We start from the raw sequence: 21,293 nt of genomic DNA, 5'->3' as shown, positions 1-21,293 counted from the left end.
ATCTACTATTTCTTCCGACGTGTTTGTACCTATTGATGGTTACCATCCCTTAACCGACAAAATGATCGACAGCGAAGATATTCTAAAAGTGGAAAAAAAATTGTTACACTATCGTTTGACTATCGTGATAGTGTACCTAATTGAAATGAAATCGTTTGGACTCCTCCGATATTCATACTACTGAATGGTACCTATCCGACATAAAATATAACGATACATACAGTGCTGCAAAAATTATTTGCCCCGATTCATTCGTTCAAAAGAGTGGCCACCATACTCGCCTGTATGGCTACCACCAGTTTGGCACTGATATAAACGCCATCGAGAACGTAATTTACTTTCTATGCATCTCGCTCGTACTAATATGCGAGTACGAGCGAGATGCATAGAAAGTAAATTATGTTCTCGATAGCGTATGGGTAACATTCCATTTCTGACCGCAGCTGCACTACTGGTACTGAACGCGTCGCTGTTACTGTCAATTTCTATAGTAAAATGAACAGTAGTGCAGCTGCGGTTGGAAATGGACTATCACCTTAAATGTCAGTTTTGACACTGTCAATGGCTCATGGTACGAGCTCTGATCCAAATCCAATGGATTATAGTTTGTGGTCAATCTTAGAGACAAGGGCCTGTGCTACTAAACACAGAAGTGTAAACGTTCAAAAAGCAACACTTACCAAAGAAAGGGAAAAAATATCCTTGGAGGAGCTGCGGCATTTCGTTGAAAATTTTAACAAACGTTTTGCGTTTGTGTATCAAAGCGAAAGGAGGCTATTTTGAAGACAATTAATTTTTGTTGCATAAAAAACTGTAGTTTGAATTTTTACCTTATTCTGTACTCGTTACATCAGTACTTAATAAAATAATTAGAAAAACCTAGGTCAACGTATTTTTGGGCCATCCTTTAAGTATGTACATGTAGAATACAATAAAAAAGTAATGTTTTGGTATAAATATAGCAAGAATTGCGGTTCTAACTAAATTTTTCGTAAATTTTATAGTAAAACACTAAAATCCGGATTTATACCGAACTTCGGATTTCAGCCGAATCATAATCTGAAAATCCGGATTTTGTTAAGTATGCCCGGATTTGCAATCACTACTCGTACCAATGAGTTTTTCGGAACTTATGTATGTACCTACGAAATATCATTTGATATTTACCAGTCGCTTTTCGGTGAAGGAAAACATCGTGAGGAAACCTGACTAATCCCAATACGGGCCTAGTTTACCCTCTGGGTTGGAAGGTCAGATGGCAGTCGCTTTCGTAAAAACTAGTGCCCACGCCAATTACTGGGATTAGTTGCCAAGCGGACCCCAAGCTGCCATGAGCCGTGGCAAAATGCCGGGACAACGCGAGGAAGAAGGAAGGGGAGTATAAATGTGATTGTCCGGAACTTTGTATACTATGCGCGAACTAAAAATACACAGCAATTTATTTTCTTCTTCTTTATCGTATCCTCATGGCTGAGAGACGTGACGACACTGACGACTGTGGACACTCTTTAGGTACGCTTCCGGTCTATCTTGTACCGTACCCGTATGCGAGCCTGTAATGTGGCTTTTGTCTGTCCGTCCAACGCGAGGCAACGTCCATACCTACGCTTCCTTGCCATGCGGTCAGTAATCAATTGATCATGAGCTTCAGCAACCTGGAGCAACATACTAAGGTATGGTATGGTGTGAGCACGTATGATAAATGTTACCGATTGAAACCAAACCGGACGATCACGAGCTCACGAAACGCTAAGGACAATATTTCCGCGCAAACTAGAATATTTACATAGCGCGGCGTCGCGATTGCTGCCATCATCCCGCTGTCATACAAAACCCCTACTTTATAGAAGAAACATATTGTCTGGAGACTAGCAAGGCCACGGTAGAAAATCAACCTTCTGCATCCTCAAAGTTTTGGCTCTCGCAAGTGGCAACGGACAGTGGCGGGTAAGAAACTAAGAAAATACGAAAGCCATATATGAGAAAAAGTCCTTGAAGAAAGTCAATCACGAACTCACGAAAACTATTAATACCGAAGTCCCAGCCTGATGATAACGACGGACCAGTGATTGAATAACCCACGTGAAAATTACAATCGGCTTCACAACAAACCTAAGAGCAACGAACGCAAATTAATTGCAGTCACCATCCCTTCTTACCTATATATTTACACTAGTATTTATCTATCTCCCTTACACTGAGCACGATGCTGGTATTCGGTCTGGTTCTTCTACTCCCGTCAACTCCTATCCTCGACTGCACCAGCCCCACACTCCCCACCTGTATTATTGGCTCGCCGGTGTCTCGGGCAGGAAGGTCAGTTGAGCATGCCGGGGCGGCAGGTGATGGGAGGAATACACGAGTAGGCCCGAATACACGCCCTAGCTCGGAACAGGTTTGTCTGGACGGTGGTTGTTAGCATACCGTAGCATACGCCTCTGACCGACGGCCTGGATCGTGCCAGCACGTGCATTTGAGCAAGCTCGATGAGCCTCTCCGTCCCTCTCTCTCTTGTGTGACCAACGCTTCTGCGTCCTTGCAGCAGAACTGCTGGCTGGCGCAGTCACTTAACGGTAACGGTAACGGTATGGTGTGAGCACGTATGTACTAAAATTATTTTCGTACTACGCGCGCGGCCATGGGCGGAACACACCATAGTCGTATGTCAAATATCAATATACAAATAATATTCATTTTTCATACTTATTTATTGATTTATTTACTTTATTTACTTTTATTTACTTACATTCACCTGTCCCGTTGTCTGTCAGTCTGTAATCAAATCTTGCAAGTTAAATTTGATCCACTTCCTGGTTTCCGATGAAGGTGAAAATATCCATACATATGTAAGTCGGCCGACAATGCAATATTATGTTACCATCGAGCTGATCTGATGATGGAGACAGGAGGTGGCCATAGGAACTCTATGATAAAACAACGCAACCTAATTGTATTTGTGGTTTTTAGAAATGTCTCGATGAGTATTAGTTGCCTGTGGAAAGAAAAGTACAGTCAGCGATAAAAGCTTGTACCAAAAATGAATTTTTTGTCAAAAACTTATTATTTTAAAACAAACTTTTGTGTAGAAAAATAAAGTCATTTTATCTGTTTGTTCTGCTCATAACATGAAATATGTGTTGTATAGCTGTACAAATTAATTTTTGGCACGTTATTTGCTCTCGGCGTCGCTACCGCCGCTGCCGTTTGGCCCGAGGCGGGCGTCGGCGCGCCGGTAGCACGAGCTGTTTACTGTCTGCCTTTGTGGCGCTGTTGTGCTTTCAACACAGATGGTAGTATTGCAAAATGATATCAACTGCAATATTTCAATGATCCTTCATTGACCGAGCGTTAGCGAAAGTCTCTCGTTTCATCTTTGGCATTGGGCAAAAATGATTTCGTATGTCGGGATGTTTTCCTCTACAAATCGCAATTCTCAATCGAGTCGATTCAGTGTTTGTAAATTTTTCAAAATGGCGGAGCCATTTACGGTTTTAAGTTATAAGCATCTTACTCTTGCAGAAACTTTCCCTCATTCTTGCAAGGTAAGCAAAACCATGAGGAGGTTTTATAGGCAACCTACTATATTTAAGTATAGGCAACCTGCTTTAAGTATAGGCAACCAGTAGCAACTAACTGCTATAGTAAGTTGCAAAACCATCGGACGATCGTGAACGAATTTACACAAACAAAACAACCAAATGGGTCACGGGCGTTTATGCGAATTTCATAAATGGGTTACCGATGCAAAGTTCATTCCCTCCGGCCATTGTGACAATGGATACAAATACAACACCCAGAAGATCACGCAACGCGCATTACTACCATACAAACCCATACAAAAGGCTAACAGGCTTATTCGACTTGTAGTTATTAGATCTGTTTCCGATGATACTGATCTGTTCAATGTGAAAAGTGACATTTCTTTAACCCAAACGTAATTTAAAACTGACAAATCAGTATCATATCGGAAGCAGATCGTATAACTTAAATTCGAATAAGCCTGTAAGGTAGTTACAATTACATAAATGAAAACCATTAATGCTTTATTTTATGCAACATTAGTAAACTACAACAATACGTTTGCCGGTGGTTAAATGGGAAATAAAGGAATTTCTGCTCTTTTGCTTTAACGATACGGTATAGTCTTACAATGATAGTCGAAAAATAAAGTTGGTGAAGTGTGTGAGTGCAAATTTAATAATGCTGATGGTTTAAGCAAATTTAGATCTTAATTCTTTGGGAGTAAGAAATGCAAGTTGTGAAGTTTGGGATTGGTCAGGGAGTCGTGAGTTCGAAGACCTAAATCTGACGTATCCTCTACTTTTAATGATGGACACTTCGTGATTACGAAAAAGTACATTGTTGCCAAGGGATGGATTATTTCCATGCCAGATGTGTCTAGTTCTAGGGATATAGTTTCCTATATTTCATCAAAATCATATTATGGAATTAAATAACAATTGAATCAGTTATTATGTAATTATATCAACGCTAAAACAAAGGTTTGATCGATTATTATAATAACATGAAACTCGATTCATCTAAACTCGATTGTAAACAATCATCAATTCGTGTTGATTTTGCCCTGTGGGCCTAATTCACACCTCGACAGACAAAATGGTGAAAATTACGTTACGTCCCAGTTTCAAATCCAAACGTTTTATATGAAACTTGATTGGAAACGTAACTTGGTTTAAACTTAGTTTAGTGACTTAAGTGTTTAGACAGTTGCTGAAATCTTAGACGTGTTAAATGGAAGTTGTTTTATATTAGTTTTCAGCGTTCATGTTTGTGGGTATGTAAGTTTCTTTGTTCCACCCTAGCAGCTAAATGCCTGAACCGATTACACGACTGCCCAAAAAAAGGAGTGTATTGTTTTGTATAAGTTTAATCGATAATTTTGTAAGACACGAGAGCTACCTGGAAAAAGCATGATTTTGAATTGCATATAAATAAAATTATTGTATTGTAAGAGCGTTTTCAGATTGTCCGGTCCGATATAGGATGATGTTTAAAGAAAAATAGATACTAGAAAATGTCTTATGGCATCAAATCCTATTATTTTTGCATTAAAACATTCTTTTGACAACAAACAATAATTTTATAAGTATAAAACATTTTTCTTTTTGCCTCTTTGCTCTCTTATCCGACATACAATCTGATACCTAATTTGAAAATGCTCTAAGAAATATGACCTAAAGGAAATTGCAAAAAATTTCGCAGCTTGTTAATTAAAGTTTTAATTAAATAAAAGACTAAAAAATGGAAATACTAACAGAAGAAGGATTCTAAAATATCTAAGAGTAAAATGTAGATGCAAAACGTTGTCAATTTATCGTGAAGAAGTATTCTCTTCCCAGTCGTCGAACATTTTTTCATTCGATCCCAAGCATTTTTTATATCTTTTCCGCGTATGAAAAAAACTCTGACCTCCAAACGAAGCATTCTTTGCGGCAAACGGTACGAATGCCCTTGTAATGATAAATATTATATTAATGAAAAGAGCTCCCTTATTGCCCCCAAGTCACGCGATCGGATGAAAGGGCCTTTTGAAAAAAGCATTTTTTACAACAATTGTACAAAAACCCATGTATTTTTAACCAAGGACAGTGCTCCTTTCTATACATTTTAAAGTAGGTATGTTAAAAAATTTATATGTTCAAGGTTTAAGAAAACATTTTAAAAATGGTTGCTTTTTGTAATTGTAGGTACATATTTAAATATTTTGTCAAGTATAATCACTTCCAATATAGGCACATTATGTATTTTCATTTGTCAAAAAAAGTATATTATTTATTTTTTCTTTCTTTCACACAAAACTAATTATCGCGAATTTAACATAATCTTTCCTTATAAAAGTGATTTACTTCTTGATAATTGTAGTTGTATTTACGTGCGGTATGTTCCGCGTTCTTTATCTATGTCTACTACCATTTACTTTGCCTTTGATTTGACATCATTTTAGTTTTTGTGCAATTTTAACACAAGTCTGAAATCTATCCACTCGGTAATTTAAAATAAGTCTTATTAAACAGATAAACAGTAGAAAAAAAAACAAAAGGTACCGCGTCGAATTATGACAAATAGATGGTCACGCAAATATGATTTGCAAGTCAGCGCGCAGGCGCCGACCACCGCAATAGGCCCGAAAAAAAAAAGAAAAAAATGTCTTTGTCGCAAACCGCAAAATGGACCAATGCAAATAAACTCGCTTGCGTGTGAAGAAAGCAAGGTTGTCTCGAAATTCAACTTTTTCTGTATTGAAATAAGGACACGGCTCGATCGAACGATGGGTAAAATTAAATTTGTACTTGTATTTTTATGCAATAATATAGATGCTGTGAATTTAAAACCGTTCCTGAGATCTTTAATTCTATTACCGATACCTAAGGTTTAAAATAATACAATAGAAGGCAAGTATAACTTTGTAGGTGCGGATAATTATCACACACTTCATTAGACAAATACTGTTTTGTCACGAGACAAAAACCAATAATTAGGCTCTTTATAATGCCGCGGTTATTATAACAAATATCCATATTGAAATTAGCCGGTGACAGTTCTGTTTTCGGTACCGTTTCTTGTTTTTCTACGAGTCACGAGCTTTTGTTTAAATTAGGTTAGAACCACTGGGCTTTTTAGATTTATTGTTTCGTATTTATTACGAATACATAGGTTTTGTTCGTGAGAAGATGCAAAATTGTATCTTTAGGTATTTTGCTTGGTGTAAATAGTGTTGCCAATGGATCGCAAAATATCTTACTTGTATAAGAAATTATATCTGTTACGGTTCAGGTATCGTTGTTAATTACGATCAAATTGTTAGGTTGGAATAGGCTCAGACCACGTTAAGTTTGCATTGATTGGTACTCATAGCTGTGACAGTATAATATGTCCACGCTATACTATAGGCGAGATAGCGTTGACAGATTATATTTATTCAGCCTATATAGTGTCAACATACAATCATCATCATCATCCTAGCCTTTATCTGATATTTTTAGGTTTTGGAGTCGGGTTTTCGTACAATTTTGCGCCATTCTTCTCTATTTTGCATCATGTCCGAGCTTGCCCCTATCGTCCTCAAATCTTTCGACACTGTACTCATCCATGTCATAAAGGGGTGGCTCTGCCCCTTCTCGGGAATGTCATTTAGGGCTCTCATTGTCATTGTCTCCTTGTGAACATAAAATATTATATAATGTGTACCAAATCGTCTATTTATATTTGATTGTTTGCTTGCAATCTTACAAAAAATTTAAAAACTTTGTAAGTAAAGAAGTAATTTCTAATTTTTTTCTAACACCCCGCGCTTTGGGCAAACAAGGTGATTAAAGGTGATTACTGGGTGCGAGCTTTGGGTTCGATTCTCGATTATAGACATTTATGGCTGTTGGCCCAATCTCTCATGTAATAATGAATTATGCTCTTGTTTGTTTTGCTTTTTTGGAAGCCATTTTCTTTATTTTGTAAATTGTTAGAAATTGGTAGGCGAAATTTTATTTTAGCCGGTGTGTTTTAAAATACAGGTGTGTTCGTGTTTACGACGAATACTTCAGAAATATTTCGTCAATACTGGCTGAGGTGAAAGATATTCTAATATTCTTTTAATAACTTTAAAATAACTCTGATGACGATTGTTATTAAGACAGTTTGCAGGGTTGAGGAGAGAGTTTGGACTAGAATTACCCATCTGACAATAAAATAAATTTTAGATCAAAAAGATACCAATAAAACCTAACTTCCTTAACTTGAAATGTGTAGACTGTAGTTTTATAATAAATTAAGAATCACACGATTCAAATCCAGTCACAAGCAAAGCAATCAACACCCAAAAACTATAATGAAGACAGTAAGCATAAAAATGTTTGTGTTGCTACCAAGCTGTTTCTACGAAAACCTATGATTACTAACCATTGCCTTCCGACTGGTAGCAATAAAATTCACCAATAAAACAATTAAAAAAAACATGGCGGCCTTAAAAAACATTTTGGCGCCATTTTTTTATCTTTTGTGGAGCAGAGAAGATTAAGTAATAATCTAAAACCAACAGTGGGCGTTAGGAAATTTAGTTTTTTGATAATAAAAACTCTTTGGTGCCCGCTAAATGTTTGGCGTTAAGTTTGTAGATTGTCTTAAGGATGGAGGAGTCCAGAGATTTTATTTTTATTCTGTACAATTTAGGATTATTTTAGATGAACGGTATATATTTATTATAATAGCTTCTTCGTGGTCTTATAAAACTAAGAAGCAAAATTATTTCACTAAGAACAACCTACTTAAAAAATAAAAAATAATTTTGTATATTTTGTTCTGTAATTGCTATGATTTGACCACAGAGTAACATATCTAACATAATACTAGACCAATACCCTGGATATCGATCTATTTGCATGTATTTTTTAATAAGAAACATTTAAATGAATGAAAATGAAAGTTTTTATTTACAAAATGCTCAAATGGTATTGTCAGATTTTTGCAAATGGATCCTATTCCCCAAATTTTGTAAAAAAATACCAATATGACCAATATATTTTTATTGAACTAATTGCAGATTTTAAAACTAAACGCATCTATCCGGTCTAAGATTTAGTAGATCTTTAATCAGGTCAGTTTCGGCCTGATCACAGGGTTGAAAGGTTTCGGCCATATTGTTTAACAGCTCCGGATCATTTTAGGCGTAAACTGCTTACTTCGAATATTTTATGTTCTTATCGACAAATTAATTTTGTGTAAATTGGACATGTTGCTTTACCTTATAAAATTTCTTCATTTTGTAATTAAATATTATAGAAACGTACTTTACCAAAATAACAATACAATACAATCAAATAGGTATACTCTTTATTTGACACGTCAATAAGAGAAAACAATACAAAAAGAAAACAGAAACACAAGCAAAGGTAAACAACAGGCGGTATTATTGCTAAAATGCGATCTCTTCCAGACAACCTTAAAAATAAATAGGAATACTAAACCAAAAATATCATTTAAATTTTAGCAGATATTATCACTTATGTATTAAGTATATCACCTTAAGTTCTATCTGCCAATTTTATTTATTACAATCGTGACAGTAATGCGGCAAAGATTGTGACTCAATTAATCAAGGCTAATAATGATATGGACCATCAGCATGCTGCAATGTTTTTGCAACAGAAACGTAACCTTTCCTTTAAATCACATCACCATCACACAATACAATACACTTCACCATAAGGAAACGGCACTACAGACTCGATTAAAATAATAACATTTATTCCAAAAGGTCTTATGTTAAAAGAAACAGTAATAAAGCCACGCCTTTTTGTAAGAACAGCGAAATATAGCACCTGATCGGCGGATTTGATTGGGATGCGCGAGAGTGGCGCGTCTCCGCTCTGCATAGAGTAACGGCGCAGGCGAGGAGGTTTTGTTTATAGATAGGTACAAATACAAATCAACAGAATTTACAAGGATTGACTTGACTTATATTATATATATGACTTATATTAAGTTAAGGAAACTTGACAGATATCAAAAAAATCACAAGTAACTGCAAAATCTACTTAGGTTTTAAAAAAACAGTACCTCCCTACCAATACCAATTCCTTTTTAAATTACAGTTTTACCAAAAACATTAAAACATCTAAAAAAAAAATTTTTTTTTGGCGATAACGACATTCTATAACATATTTACCTTATAATTTTATTAACTTTAGCTTTATTATTACAGCGCATTGGCGTTAGCTGTAAATGCTGTAATGCTGGAAATTTTTATCTCAATAAATATCAAGATCAATATCATTATTTTTCCTTTTTATAACCTCAGAAGTGAGTGGTTAGTAGTGGTGGTGGTAGGTAGTAGTGGTTTGTTTGACTCTCTGCGCTCATAATCTCTGGCGCATCCAATCAGGTTTGATTTATGGCGGTCCGGATGTTTGTTTAATCGATTACTTGTCGGTAGCGCCTTAACTGGGAGAGCCGCGCCTTAAGTGTTGGGAGGAAATTGAGCTGGCTATAATGGTGTTGTTATAGTGTAGCTTATTGGTTTTGGCTTGAGTTCAGTAGGTACAAGGTTGAGGTATCGGCGGATCTTTAGGGTTCCGTGCCTCAAAAGGCAAAAACGGAACCATTATAGGATTACTCGTGCGTCTGTCTGGTTGTCTCAGCTGTCTGTCTGTCAGACCTTCCCCCCCCCTCCAAAGGGAGATAAAGATCTCCGAAACTACTGGGTCTAAAATTTTGAAAAAAAAACACAAAATAGATGACCTATTAGACATGTGCAGTCAAGCGTGAGTCGGACTTAATCTACGGAACCCTTGGAACGCGAGTCCGCCTCGTACTTGGCCTGTTTTTGGGGTAACATTTAGTCAGCGGCGGTATGTATACAGAATAAGCTCTTAGTACATTTTTGACTTCAAAAACTCCATAAAACTGTCACGTATCACTGCAAGTTATCCTTTTTCCATACCTATATATACAGATACACCCCGCCCCCAGCTTTGGTAAGTATAACCCAATTTCTCTCTACTCTCTAGTAAAAGTGTGCGCACAGTAGAGTCACCACGCCAGTTAAACTACTAGTAACATATGTTCAAAGAGACACATAATTCCCATATGTACCTAATATATACAGGTACATATAGACATACATACAGGGTCAAGTCGACAGAGTGTGACGGTGGCTTATGGGAACAAGACGGACGGATAGACAAGCAGGTGGCGCGGTTCCCACGATCCGGCCAATTGCGTGTACTTGCGCGCGCGCTGGGTCAGAGGTTTCTTTTTGGGCAAAAGGAGGATTTGAATTTGAAACTTTTACTCACTCTAAGTACTTACTTATTTTCTTTGTAAATATTATAATTGTTATCAAGAAAAACTAGTACCAGGAGGGGTATTCGACAAGCGACGTTTAACGTAGGATCGTGTTGAACTCCCTTTGAATCGGAACAATCCTGTGTCAAAATTTGACATTAGCAATCCACACTTAGGTGACAACCAAACCAAACCATTATAAACCTTAAAGTAGTAATAAAATAAAGTTGATTTTTGAATTATTCTTAAAATGAGAGCGCATTCACTTAAATTCGATTGTATAGAAGCGTCTTTCTGGCGTCGGGTTTGTGTGACTCTTAACTCTCTTAAGTGACCGTCCAACTTTAGATACAATTTCTCACAGCGACAGTGTGCGATACCGTTTATATGCTAATACACCGTCACGCTATGTGCACATATTGGGGGTAATACTTGCTATTACGTATTCGTCAATTATAAAACGATATGATCTTCGTTATAGCATTTTAACCTTACAGGGGTTAACTCACATTTATAGACGGGTCTAACGCGAAATTTATTCAATTACCTTTATTTACCGACGTTTCGACACAGGTTTCACTGGTCATGGTCGCGGCTAACTGATGTCCCAGCAAAATGTCAAAACAGAGATTTGTGCAACTACCAGACGAAAACAGAGGGTACTTACAGAGGTTCTGGAAAGTTATAGAGCAATATTTAAAGGCATGACTACAAGTGATAAAGTCTGTCGGTGCTGCCACCGATCTAGGATAGGCAAGTAAATGAAGTGAAAACATGCTTGTAAATCTCTGATGGAAACGCAGCCTTATAGTAGGTATCACTTCCACACTGTGTCATTTTAAAGTCGTCGCAGAGTTAGCTTAGACTCTAGTTATTCGTTCATTCGAATAATTTTATCTACACGCAAAAACAAAAAAAAGTGGTGACTTTGTTAATTTCATACAACTTGACCCAATTTCCCTTGACTGCATCATTAGATTGAGTCTGTTATTGGTTGACCGGACAGACAGACAGACAAAAACGCCGCACGTGTGCTCTCAGGTGCGACACGTGGGCCAACGGCCGTGCCATATGCCACGGGTTTGACTCCTGACGGAGGGCGGCGCCACTTTATTGCCAATAGAAATTGGTTTGGAAATCCGTAATGTTACAGAATGAGAGGATAGTACCAACACCGAAACTTTGGCAAATATTTCTAAGATTTTTCGAAAATCGAATAGTTAGGTAATGCATTAAAAAAAAGAACTGCCAGTTGCGACTAAGACCGATTTTGGCTAGAGTCCGTCTAAATAAGCTATGTTTGTTTCATTTTAAACGTTTTATTTTTTATAAAAATTAGACATTTCCACTGCAAATAATGCAAATGCCATGCAGAGTTACCTTGGTCCGATTGTACATAAAACAGGCCAAAAACAATTCTGTAGAAATATTTGTAGGTATATTCTTGGAAAATTTGTACAACAAAAAAGTTTATGTTTTGTTGGAATTTGTAGTTTGAATTAGACTTTTCCAGTTTGAAAAAGCTCTACGAATTATGATAAAATTTCAAGAAAACTAAACGTATACCTGAAACATAAAGTGAATATTGTTTTCTGGTTATTTTACTGTAGTGTTTATTGCTAGCACCCATCCAGCCCCTTTTATTAAATGTTTATGGCTAGAGACGATAAATAATTATTTCAGCACGTTCACGCTTGGCTAAATAGTGGCCATATGGTAGGTAAGTTTTAAGCTTTAACGAATACAGTAATACTTAACTCTTGAAATCCATCTTCCCTTCTTATACACCTCTAAAACTAAAAGTTTCCTATGAATACTGAAAAAAAAAACATACTATTTTACCCCGTTTTTCTCAGTGTTGCCATAATCTATTAAACTATACCTTAGCATTTAGTAAAAGACCGGGTTGAACAATATGTCACCCATCCTGCGATTCAGCAAGTCACAAGGTCAGACACGTTCACTGCGATGCACCGCGCGATATGGCAAGAGGGTGGAATGGGGTTATTCTTGTATCAATCGACTTATCTGGCGGTCTAGCATGAGTGCGTTCTCGCGCGCGACTCCATACTTGAAGTCGCGCAAGATGTATGAGACGCGCGCGAGAACGCAACTCATGCTAGACCGCCTGTAGCAGATATTGTAGACAAACCTACCCAAAACCTTACCATTGTCATGATATCTCCAATACCATATTTCATCTGTATATTAGGTTCAGTGGTTTAAGCGTGATAGTAGGAAATTTTTGGATAAGAACAGCGCACAAACGGTTGTTATAGGTACCTAAAGTGTCATTCTAATATGGAACTTGCTAACTATGTAAACAAACCGCTATATTGAAAATGTCAAAAAATGTGAATTTACTAGTGACTTTTGTTTACATAGTTAGCAAGTTCTATAGAATGACATTTTAGAGATACGTATTGCCTATGATCAGTGACCGCCTTCGGTTTAAAAAAAAATTAATCTGTTTATTTTTAAAACAACAGGTTAGTCTCAGTTACAATCTCTATATTTGGAGATTATTTAAACTAAGCTTAGCCTTAATTATATGTAAACTTATATTGTTTTGTTACAGTTAGTGCTTACATGTTAATACTAGTTATATCTTACATTAATTCATGTTAATCAGTGCTTTCGTAAGTGTACTCTTTGCTTTATCAGGATATTTTTCTAAAGTTTCTACTACTTGTTTGTTAATCTTTGACTTTACCTTAAACAGACTAGAATATTCTCCAAAACAACGAGGGTGCAATGATAGGTAATGTCAGTTTGATTACGACCCCTCGGGTCATTTTAATTAGCCTAACCGACTCCACAGCCGGTATGGGGGTCAGTGCTATATGGTAAACATTGCGTATAGCAACTTTACTGTAAGTAAGTATTAAAACTTTCAATGCGTAGTTTTTCAATCCTTTCAATGTATTATGTTTATTACAGTCTTACAGACCAAAATGTTTAGGAAACAGGGCATCTTTCCTGAGGACATTATAATTTAGCGATTTGGGTACGTTTTACCTACTTAGGCATAATCCTTGTAAGGGTCCAGCAATCAAATTAGACTTCAAAGTCCATTTATTTATTATTCACAGGAAATTCATACGCAATACGCGATTATACCTTAGCGTCTGTCTTCCCGATTTTTTTTCTTTGCCTTTGTCGATGTACGCTTGTCATCTTGGCCCAGGGCTTGAATAATAAAATAAAGTACGTTATCTCGCGACTAGTAGTACAAATATCTGCGTGTCGACTAGCTTCCCTTACATCGAAATGTCGTGTCGAAATCCCTGGATCAAACCCGCTAAACGGCCGCCCTAATCACAATCTCGGCGAATCCGAAACATTATACATCCCCAATCTTCTACCTGCCTTTTTCATCCGCTTTTTTATTCCACCGCTATTATTTTGTCGTAAAATATTTATAGCAATTGTGATTGGAAGTGGACGCCGATGATAGTAGGTGAAGCTAAATAAAAAGGGAATGACATTTGACAGGTTGGAACGTATGACCTGACCAGGTGATTACCTGAATTAACTCTAAGTTCTTTATGTGAGTCTTTAAGGGCCTAGAGTTAGACCAAGAAAAGTCTGCAACGATTTAGCTAGCACACGCAGTGCAAGTGATAGGTATTTTAAACGGCAAACTTCTATGAAATTATGACGTATAAATAACACTTGCACTGCGTATACCTACTATGAATGAATGAATGAATAACATTTATTTCAGGATAAGTCCACTCCACTATCAAAATCGTTGCAGACTTTTCTTGGTGTAACTCTACTTATTTTCAAATCGTTTCAAAGTGGTGCAAACTTAGCCTAGACGTACTCTACATTCATACAACGTTTATTACAACCTAATCACTCAAAATATCAAAAAACCTGGTACTTACAGTTTTTGAAGTGAAAGCTTCTTTAGCGGCGCTGTGCACTTTTTGAGGTAAGTATGGGAAAAAATGTTAAACTCGAGACAGCGTAAGACGATCACGTGACCGTAAGATTTAGATGGCCACTCATTTAGATGGCATTTAAATCAATAAAGAAAAACTCAATGACATTACATGAGAAACTGTTACATGTGATGTCATTGAGTTTTTCTTTATTGATTTAAATGCCATCTAGTGAGTTTCGCTCTAACTGGTATTAATATAACTCGAGTACAATCAGTGATGTGCTTAGGGGTTTCAAGTAATTAACGCTAACGCTAGATGGCGTTAACCTCAATTATACATAGTGCATTTTGCACTAGTCATTGAGTTTTTACTTCTGCCGGCACTCCCTGAGTGCAACCCGTTGTTTTTTTGCCAACTTCCACTTTTATAGCCTTAATACTCTTAATAGTTTACCGTCGCCAAAGGGGTGGCAAAGGGTTGACACGTCGCGCGAGAAATGACAAATGTCGTGTCATTATTATCAATTTATCATTATTTAGCGATCAACTGATCCGTGATCCTCGATACGGTATGTGTTGACACCTTTTTTGACCTCGTTAGGGATGGTTTAGAAAGAATTTGGGCTAAAGTGTGTTTTAAATGATTGAACCGTTACGTAAGTGGGTGAACCACTTTATTTTCACTCGTTGCGGTCGCCCGGGTCTCTCTTGAAACCGTGGGTTTCTGGTGTTTACAATAACCAAACATACTTATACATCTTATACATTTCTTCTAACAAATTGTGTCACTATTTTTGCCTGGCAGACGGGACAGAATGATAACTAAACAAAGTTGTTCCAACCAAGTTTATAAAAGTTATAATTTGAACTTATAAGTAATACTTATCTTACTTTGAATAGGTACGAGTATAATACTAACCGTCTTATAAAGAACCATGTAAAACCTCATTAGGAGGAATCAACATAGGTATATTAAGGTTAGGGTAGGTAAATTTAGATTTAGATTAGTTTTTTGAAGTCGGTTAGAAATAGGTAGTACTTACGTGAAAATAAATAGGTAATACCGCAATAAATGTAGTGTCCGACCGAAACATGTTTTTTTGCCGAAACCGAAACCGAAACCGAATGTTCGGCTTTGGCTCTAGTTTCGGCCGAAACCGAAACCGAAACCGAAACTTTTGTAGACTTGTTAAAATCGTTGAAAAAATGTCATAAAACCGCTTTAACACACATATTATGGGGCTGTCAACACCCAATGTCCTTGAAATTGATGTTACTTAAGCAGTTTTTTATGAAAATTACTAGAGTTAGACCAAGATAATTCTGCAACGATTTTGATAAGTTGATAACACACGCAGTGCAAGTGTTATTTTAAACGTCAAAACTTCTATGAAATTATGACGTATAAATAACATTTGCACTAGTTGCACTGCGTATGCTATCAAAATCATTGCAGAATTTTCTTGGTCTAACTCTATTCATTCACCAGTCAAGCTAACATGTAGACACAGGGTCAACCAAAAACGCGAGCGCAGCGAGCGCGAAATTTTTTGTTAACAATATCGCAAGGCCGGGTACCGATCTTCACCTGGGCCGAAAAGTCCGAAGTGCCCCATTGAGGCGAACTTTCATGCGAAGTCAAAGCCGTGCTTAAGGCTTCAGGATAAGTAGTTGAGCACAGACTCCAACCAATGTCCATTGTATTCAAAAGCGAGACCGCAGGCCGAGCATGGCGCAGCGAGGCCAAAGGCTAAGCTGAAGTAGAGGACATGTGGAACACAAACCAATGGTAAATTGAGGTAAAAAGTAATGCTAGTTTTCTTATTATTATCTTGCCCAGGGCCCAGTAACATGCGACAGTGCTATCTCATTCACTTATAGGTATTGACAGCCTCTTAAGACTGCGTCAACCGTCCAGTGGCGCCCTCATTAGTGGAATTGTGTTTTATAATAAACCAATTAATGCCTGTACCTAATATACATGAATCAGTATATGTAGGTATTAATATTGTTGTCCTACTTATTCCCCAACTTTTGGTCTTTGTCCGAAGTACCATTTCGTAAGTTTCGGCCCGGCCGAAAGGTTCGGCCGTTTTTTGGCCGAAACCGAAACTACAGCCGAAACATGATTTTTTGGCCGAAACTGGCCGAAACCGAAACCGAAACCGAACCTTCGGTCGGACACTAAATAAATGAAAGTGACATGATATTCAATCTTTGAGGACTTTTTTAGCAAGATATATACTTATACATTCAAGTACAAATAAATACAAATGATATAATAAAAGTTACTTATAAAATTTTTCATCTACCTATAAGAAAAGCGCGAATTGAAGTGACATCTAGTGATAGAATGGCAAACTGTACTAAATAGCGCCATCTATCGCGGACTCACTTAACTATTAAGACAAGTATTTTGCTACTTACACACGCCAGTTTGCTGTTAGGCTCGCTTGAGTACATTCAAAATAACGCCTCATTTTCCCGCTAGATGGCATAAAAATAAAAACTTGCTAAATCCTATTTACGTTTTATTAAAATGCAAAACGTTTAAATACAAAATTGTAATCATTCTATCATTCAGTCTCACGGAGGTACATATATCTAATTGGAACATCTTTTACTGACACATTCATGATTTCATGAACCTTAATATCATTGCCTTAAGGTTGAAAATTGGTCAGTTAACATAACAGTGTGAGATGGTACTACAACTAGGTAGATTAGTATGAAAGACCCTTTTCTTCCATTTCGTCTCGAACTGCTTGAGGGCTGGGCCAGAAGAGCATAAGAAGTGTTGAACCTAGAACAATTTGAAATTGCACTTGTAAAACTTTATTTCGGACACATATCCATATCAATGGCAAAGAGAATTTAGAGGTGGATTGTCAAAGTAAATTTTGTAGTGACAGTAAATTTAGTGCCATCTTTCGACAGATGATTAAAACTTTTAAAACGCCATTTGACTTTGATCCTTATTCTTTCACTGATATGTGTTAAATTTTATTTTATTTTATTTTATTTTATTTATAAGGCACACTATACAGACGACATTCAATACATGATTACAATAAAAGTGGTAGGCTTTGTTTAGAAATGCCACCCAAAATAAGTGAGCACAGCAAGGACAATAAATAATAACGAGCAAAAACTATCCTAAAATTATATAAAAAAAAAAAAAACAAAAAAACAAAAACAAATTTGTTAAATATCGAAAAAGTGGCGCCATCTACTCGAGTATCGGCCAAAGGTATGACGCCATCCCTCGAAAAGATGGCGCCATACCTTTGGCCTATACTCGTGTAGATGGCAGTAAATTTACTGTGGCTACAAAATTTACTTTGACAATTTCAAATTCTCTTTGTCAGTGTTTAGTAAAAGTATAACAATAAAACAATGTAAATAATGTTACTCTTAGTATAATGTACAGTCGCCATTAGATATAGGTCCCAGAGCGCCCGAGGTGCTCAAAATATCTGAACACGCACTCACGCACGCCTTGACAATAGAAGCTTGTCAGATATTTGTGAGCACCTTGGCCGCTCCGATATATCTGATGGCGACTGTACAGTCAGCAAAGCTGTTAGCTTGGGAAATAATCTTCACCCAGCAGGAGGTGCACTTACTTACCAGCACTAAAAGCCCCCATGGCAGTGAAAGCTAACTCGCAGTGAGTGTGTAGTGTGGCTCCCAGCAAATAGGCCCCCACAGCGGCGCCCAGCCGCCCCACCATGTACATCACGCACATAGCCATAGCTCTGCAAGTAAGATTATGATGTATTATATATATTCTATCAGTGAAGTTCGTAGCACGACCTAGATTTAATGCAGGGCATAAAGTGCCACTGCCACCTATTGGAAAATACTAAACTTATCTTGATAAATTTGAAATCACATGGGCAGCTGTATGGCAGCCAATTAGGCCTCCGTTTATCAGGTCTAGCTTCAACGCTGGGGATTAAGAGCTATCTAGTGATAAGTGTTAACACTGAACCCGCTAAACTATGTGTTTAAAACACGAAAGTTTCAAAGGTCATGGTGTTAACACTATCAATAATCTAATAAATTCTGCTAGACTCATACCTTAGTGAAGTAGGGAACACATCGACAGCTATAGCAGCTAATATGGATGCCGCGCATAGCTGGTAGCGCCCTCTTGCGGCATATAGGCCGCCGCTATGGTCTTAAGAGCGACAACTACCTGCCTGTGAAGCCGCGGTCCTGGGTTCGAATCCCAGTAAGGGCATTTATTTGTGTTATGACACTGACTTAATATAAAAGAAATAGACACACAAAGCAGAACAAAAACGTCAAGAAATGTGGATCCCAATGACGTTTCGCACCATTTGCATTGATGATAAAAACGCTTACGTAAATTATGAGTCAAGATAAATGTTTCGTACAGAAAAGAGCTTAATGTCGTAAGCATTAAGTGTCAAATTTGCAAACATAAGTACCAACACTGTTAAAAAATTTAGTCCGATGGCACTAAACGTAACGTATTTACGTCAAACAACGTCAAACGAGAATAATGAACGAATGGAGTCACTTTGGTACACTTTAATATGTATTACTGTACAGGAAAATATTAAAATTGAAGTAATAAATAAAACAAATTTAATTTAATCGGGAGCTCAAATAAAATTAATTCGTGGTTCTAATTCAAACAAATTAAATTATTAATTCGTAAGTATACGTCTTTAAATACTAATTTCCTTGAAATAAATTCTACTTATTAAATAACTGTGTATTTAAGATCTACATTTACTCATAGCACGGGTGCACGGGGACATTTAGATACTGATTGGATTTTTTTTATAAAGTCTACCTATACTTTATAAAAAAAAATCCTGTGGTTGTCATTGTGTTCCGACAGGTTTAGCATTTACAGTTAGTCGATATAAGCTCTTATTGGTGGTGTATATGTTGGAAACAGGGAAATGGGCCAAACACACAAGTGCCGTTTTGCCTTGTTTAAAACTGCATCACCCCCATCTCTTGCTATAATTAAATAGCAGTCCACTTTGCACGTCGCATAGGTTTTCTTGGAAATCTTCAATTTAAACATAATATTATTTCTTATGAATTCCATATAAAAATATAAAAAAATATTGACCTCACATCGACTCAATAGAATTTTGTTCCTTGACATCCCTTCTTTGGTACTAACAAATTAATTTATTCAAAACCATAAAATTACCACCAGATTACATAAATTATGTAATGCTATCCAAAGAACTAACCGAAAGAAAAACATTCCATCCTTTTTCCTTGTTTTTTCGTTGTTATTTTTACATATTTTAACGGCACATTTCGTAATTGTTGACAACTTCACATTTGAGCGTTTCAAACAAGACTAAACGAAAAAGTAATGCATGATCTGTTTTGACATCACTTTTGTGGGGCCATTTTTGGCGGCTGATTGGGTATCCAGTTCTTTATACTATATCAATGTGTTATGAGCACAGATATTTGTTCCTGAGTCATGTTTGTTTTCTATGTATGTAAGTATTTGTATATTATATCTATCGTTGTCTAAGTACACACAACACAAGCCTTTTTGAGCTTACTGTGGGGCTTAGTCAATTTGTGTAAAAATATCCTATGATATTTATTTATTATTTATTTATTTATTTATAACTAGCTTGCCAGCTCCGAGGTTAAGCGCCATCTAGCGAATAGTTTATTAGCGATTCGTTTTACTATTCTTACCTTAACGATGTAGGGAATACATCAACAGCTATGGCAGCCAATATGGATGCCGCACATCCCGCGCACAGAGCAAGGATCAGCAGGGCGGTAGCGGCGCCCCCTTGCGGCACATAGGCCGCCGCTATAGTCGCTAGGCCGCATATGAACATGATGCCGTCTGAAATGGAATAAGATAAATAATTAGATTATTTTATTACTTTATTTAATAATTAGGAGGAGGAGATAATCAAGGAAAAATATACAAGGACAAAGGAAAACTTACTGTACAACGCCTTCTTGCCTACTTTATTGATAAAAACCCCAATAGCAAGCTATGTGATGGCAAATACGGCCCATGGGGGCCATGACCATGACCATGGGGTCATGGAGATCGTAAACACCCCCACGGATATGTTAAGAGTTGTAAACAAACATACAGAGTAGGATAAACTTACTGTACAACGTCTTCTCTCCTACTTTGTTGATGAAGACGCCAATAGCAAGGTATGTGATGGCCAGTGATCGGGGATTTCTATGCCACTTGGGGTGAATGACCTCAATCATTATGCTAGTATGGATATGCCGCGGGATTCCGGGATTCGTGTGCGATATAGGAGAGTGTTTTGGCATGTTACTGTTAATCAATTAATTATGCATTGCATATATTATTAATATTAATAATTGAAAATTTGATTACAGATCAATTGAATATATCAATAAAACTACTAAGCTCGCATTACCTTATCAGTTTTGCATTGCCTTTCAACGACAGAGTCGAGACTCATGTTTTTTACAGTCCTTTCTTTTATAAACAAATTACCAACATCGAAATAGCGTTTACTTTTCGAACAGTTTTGTTCCTATCGCGGGCCAAGTGGCGTATCCATATTACCATTTCGACTTGATATCCCGC

The 21,293-nt window shown here is 37.0% G+C and overlaps 1 protein-coding gene and 1 long non-coding RNA gene across 4 annotated transcripts in view; one reads left to right on the top strand and one right to left on the bottom strand.

Annotated features, from left to right (window-relative positions):
* The window catches only part of LOC134662077 (uncharacterized), an 84,856-nt gene extending 67,165 nt beyond the window's left edge, over positions 1 to 17,691 (top strand). The window contains exon 2 of the long non-coding RNA XR_010098010.1: positions 17,570 to 17,691. This is a non-coding gene — a long non-coding RNA (uncharacterized LOC134662077). The remainder of the gene's footprint in view (positions 1 to 17,569) is intronic.
* The window catches only part of LOC134662013 (synaptic vesicle glycoprotein 2A-like), a 93,562-nt gene continuing 89,625 nt past the window's right edge, over positions 17,357 to 21,293 (bottom strand). For all 3 annotated transcript variants that reach the window (XM_063518253.1, XM_063518254.1, XM_063518255.1), the window contains 3 exons: positions 20,402 to 20,558; positions 18,320 to 18,447; positions 17,357 to 17,492 (listed from right to left, as the gene is read on the bottom strand). In XM_063518253.1, the coding sequence (XP_063374323.1) occupies positions 17,413 to 17,492; positions 18,320 to 18,447; positions 20,402 to 20,558 (365 nt within the window). In that variant the 3' untranslated portion in view covers positions 17,357 to 17,412. The remainder of the gene's footprint in view (positions 17,493 to 18,319; positions 18,448 to 20,401; positions 20,559 to 21,293) is intronic.

The sequence above is a fragment of the Cydia amplana genome, chromosome 2 (assembly GCF_948474715.1).
Source record: "Cydia amplana chromosome 2, ilCydAmpl1.1, whole genome shotgun sequence".
Taxonomy (NCBI): Eukaryota; Metazoa; Arthropoda; class Insecta; order Lepidoptera; family Tortricidae; genus Cydia; species Cydia amplana.
Note: the sequence above shows the minus strand (reverse complement) of the source record. Positions and strands in the feature narration are given on the sequence as shown.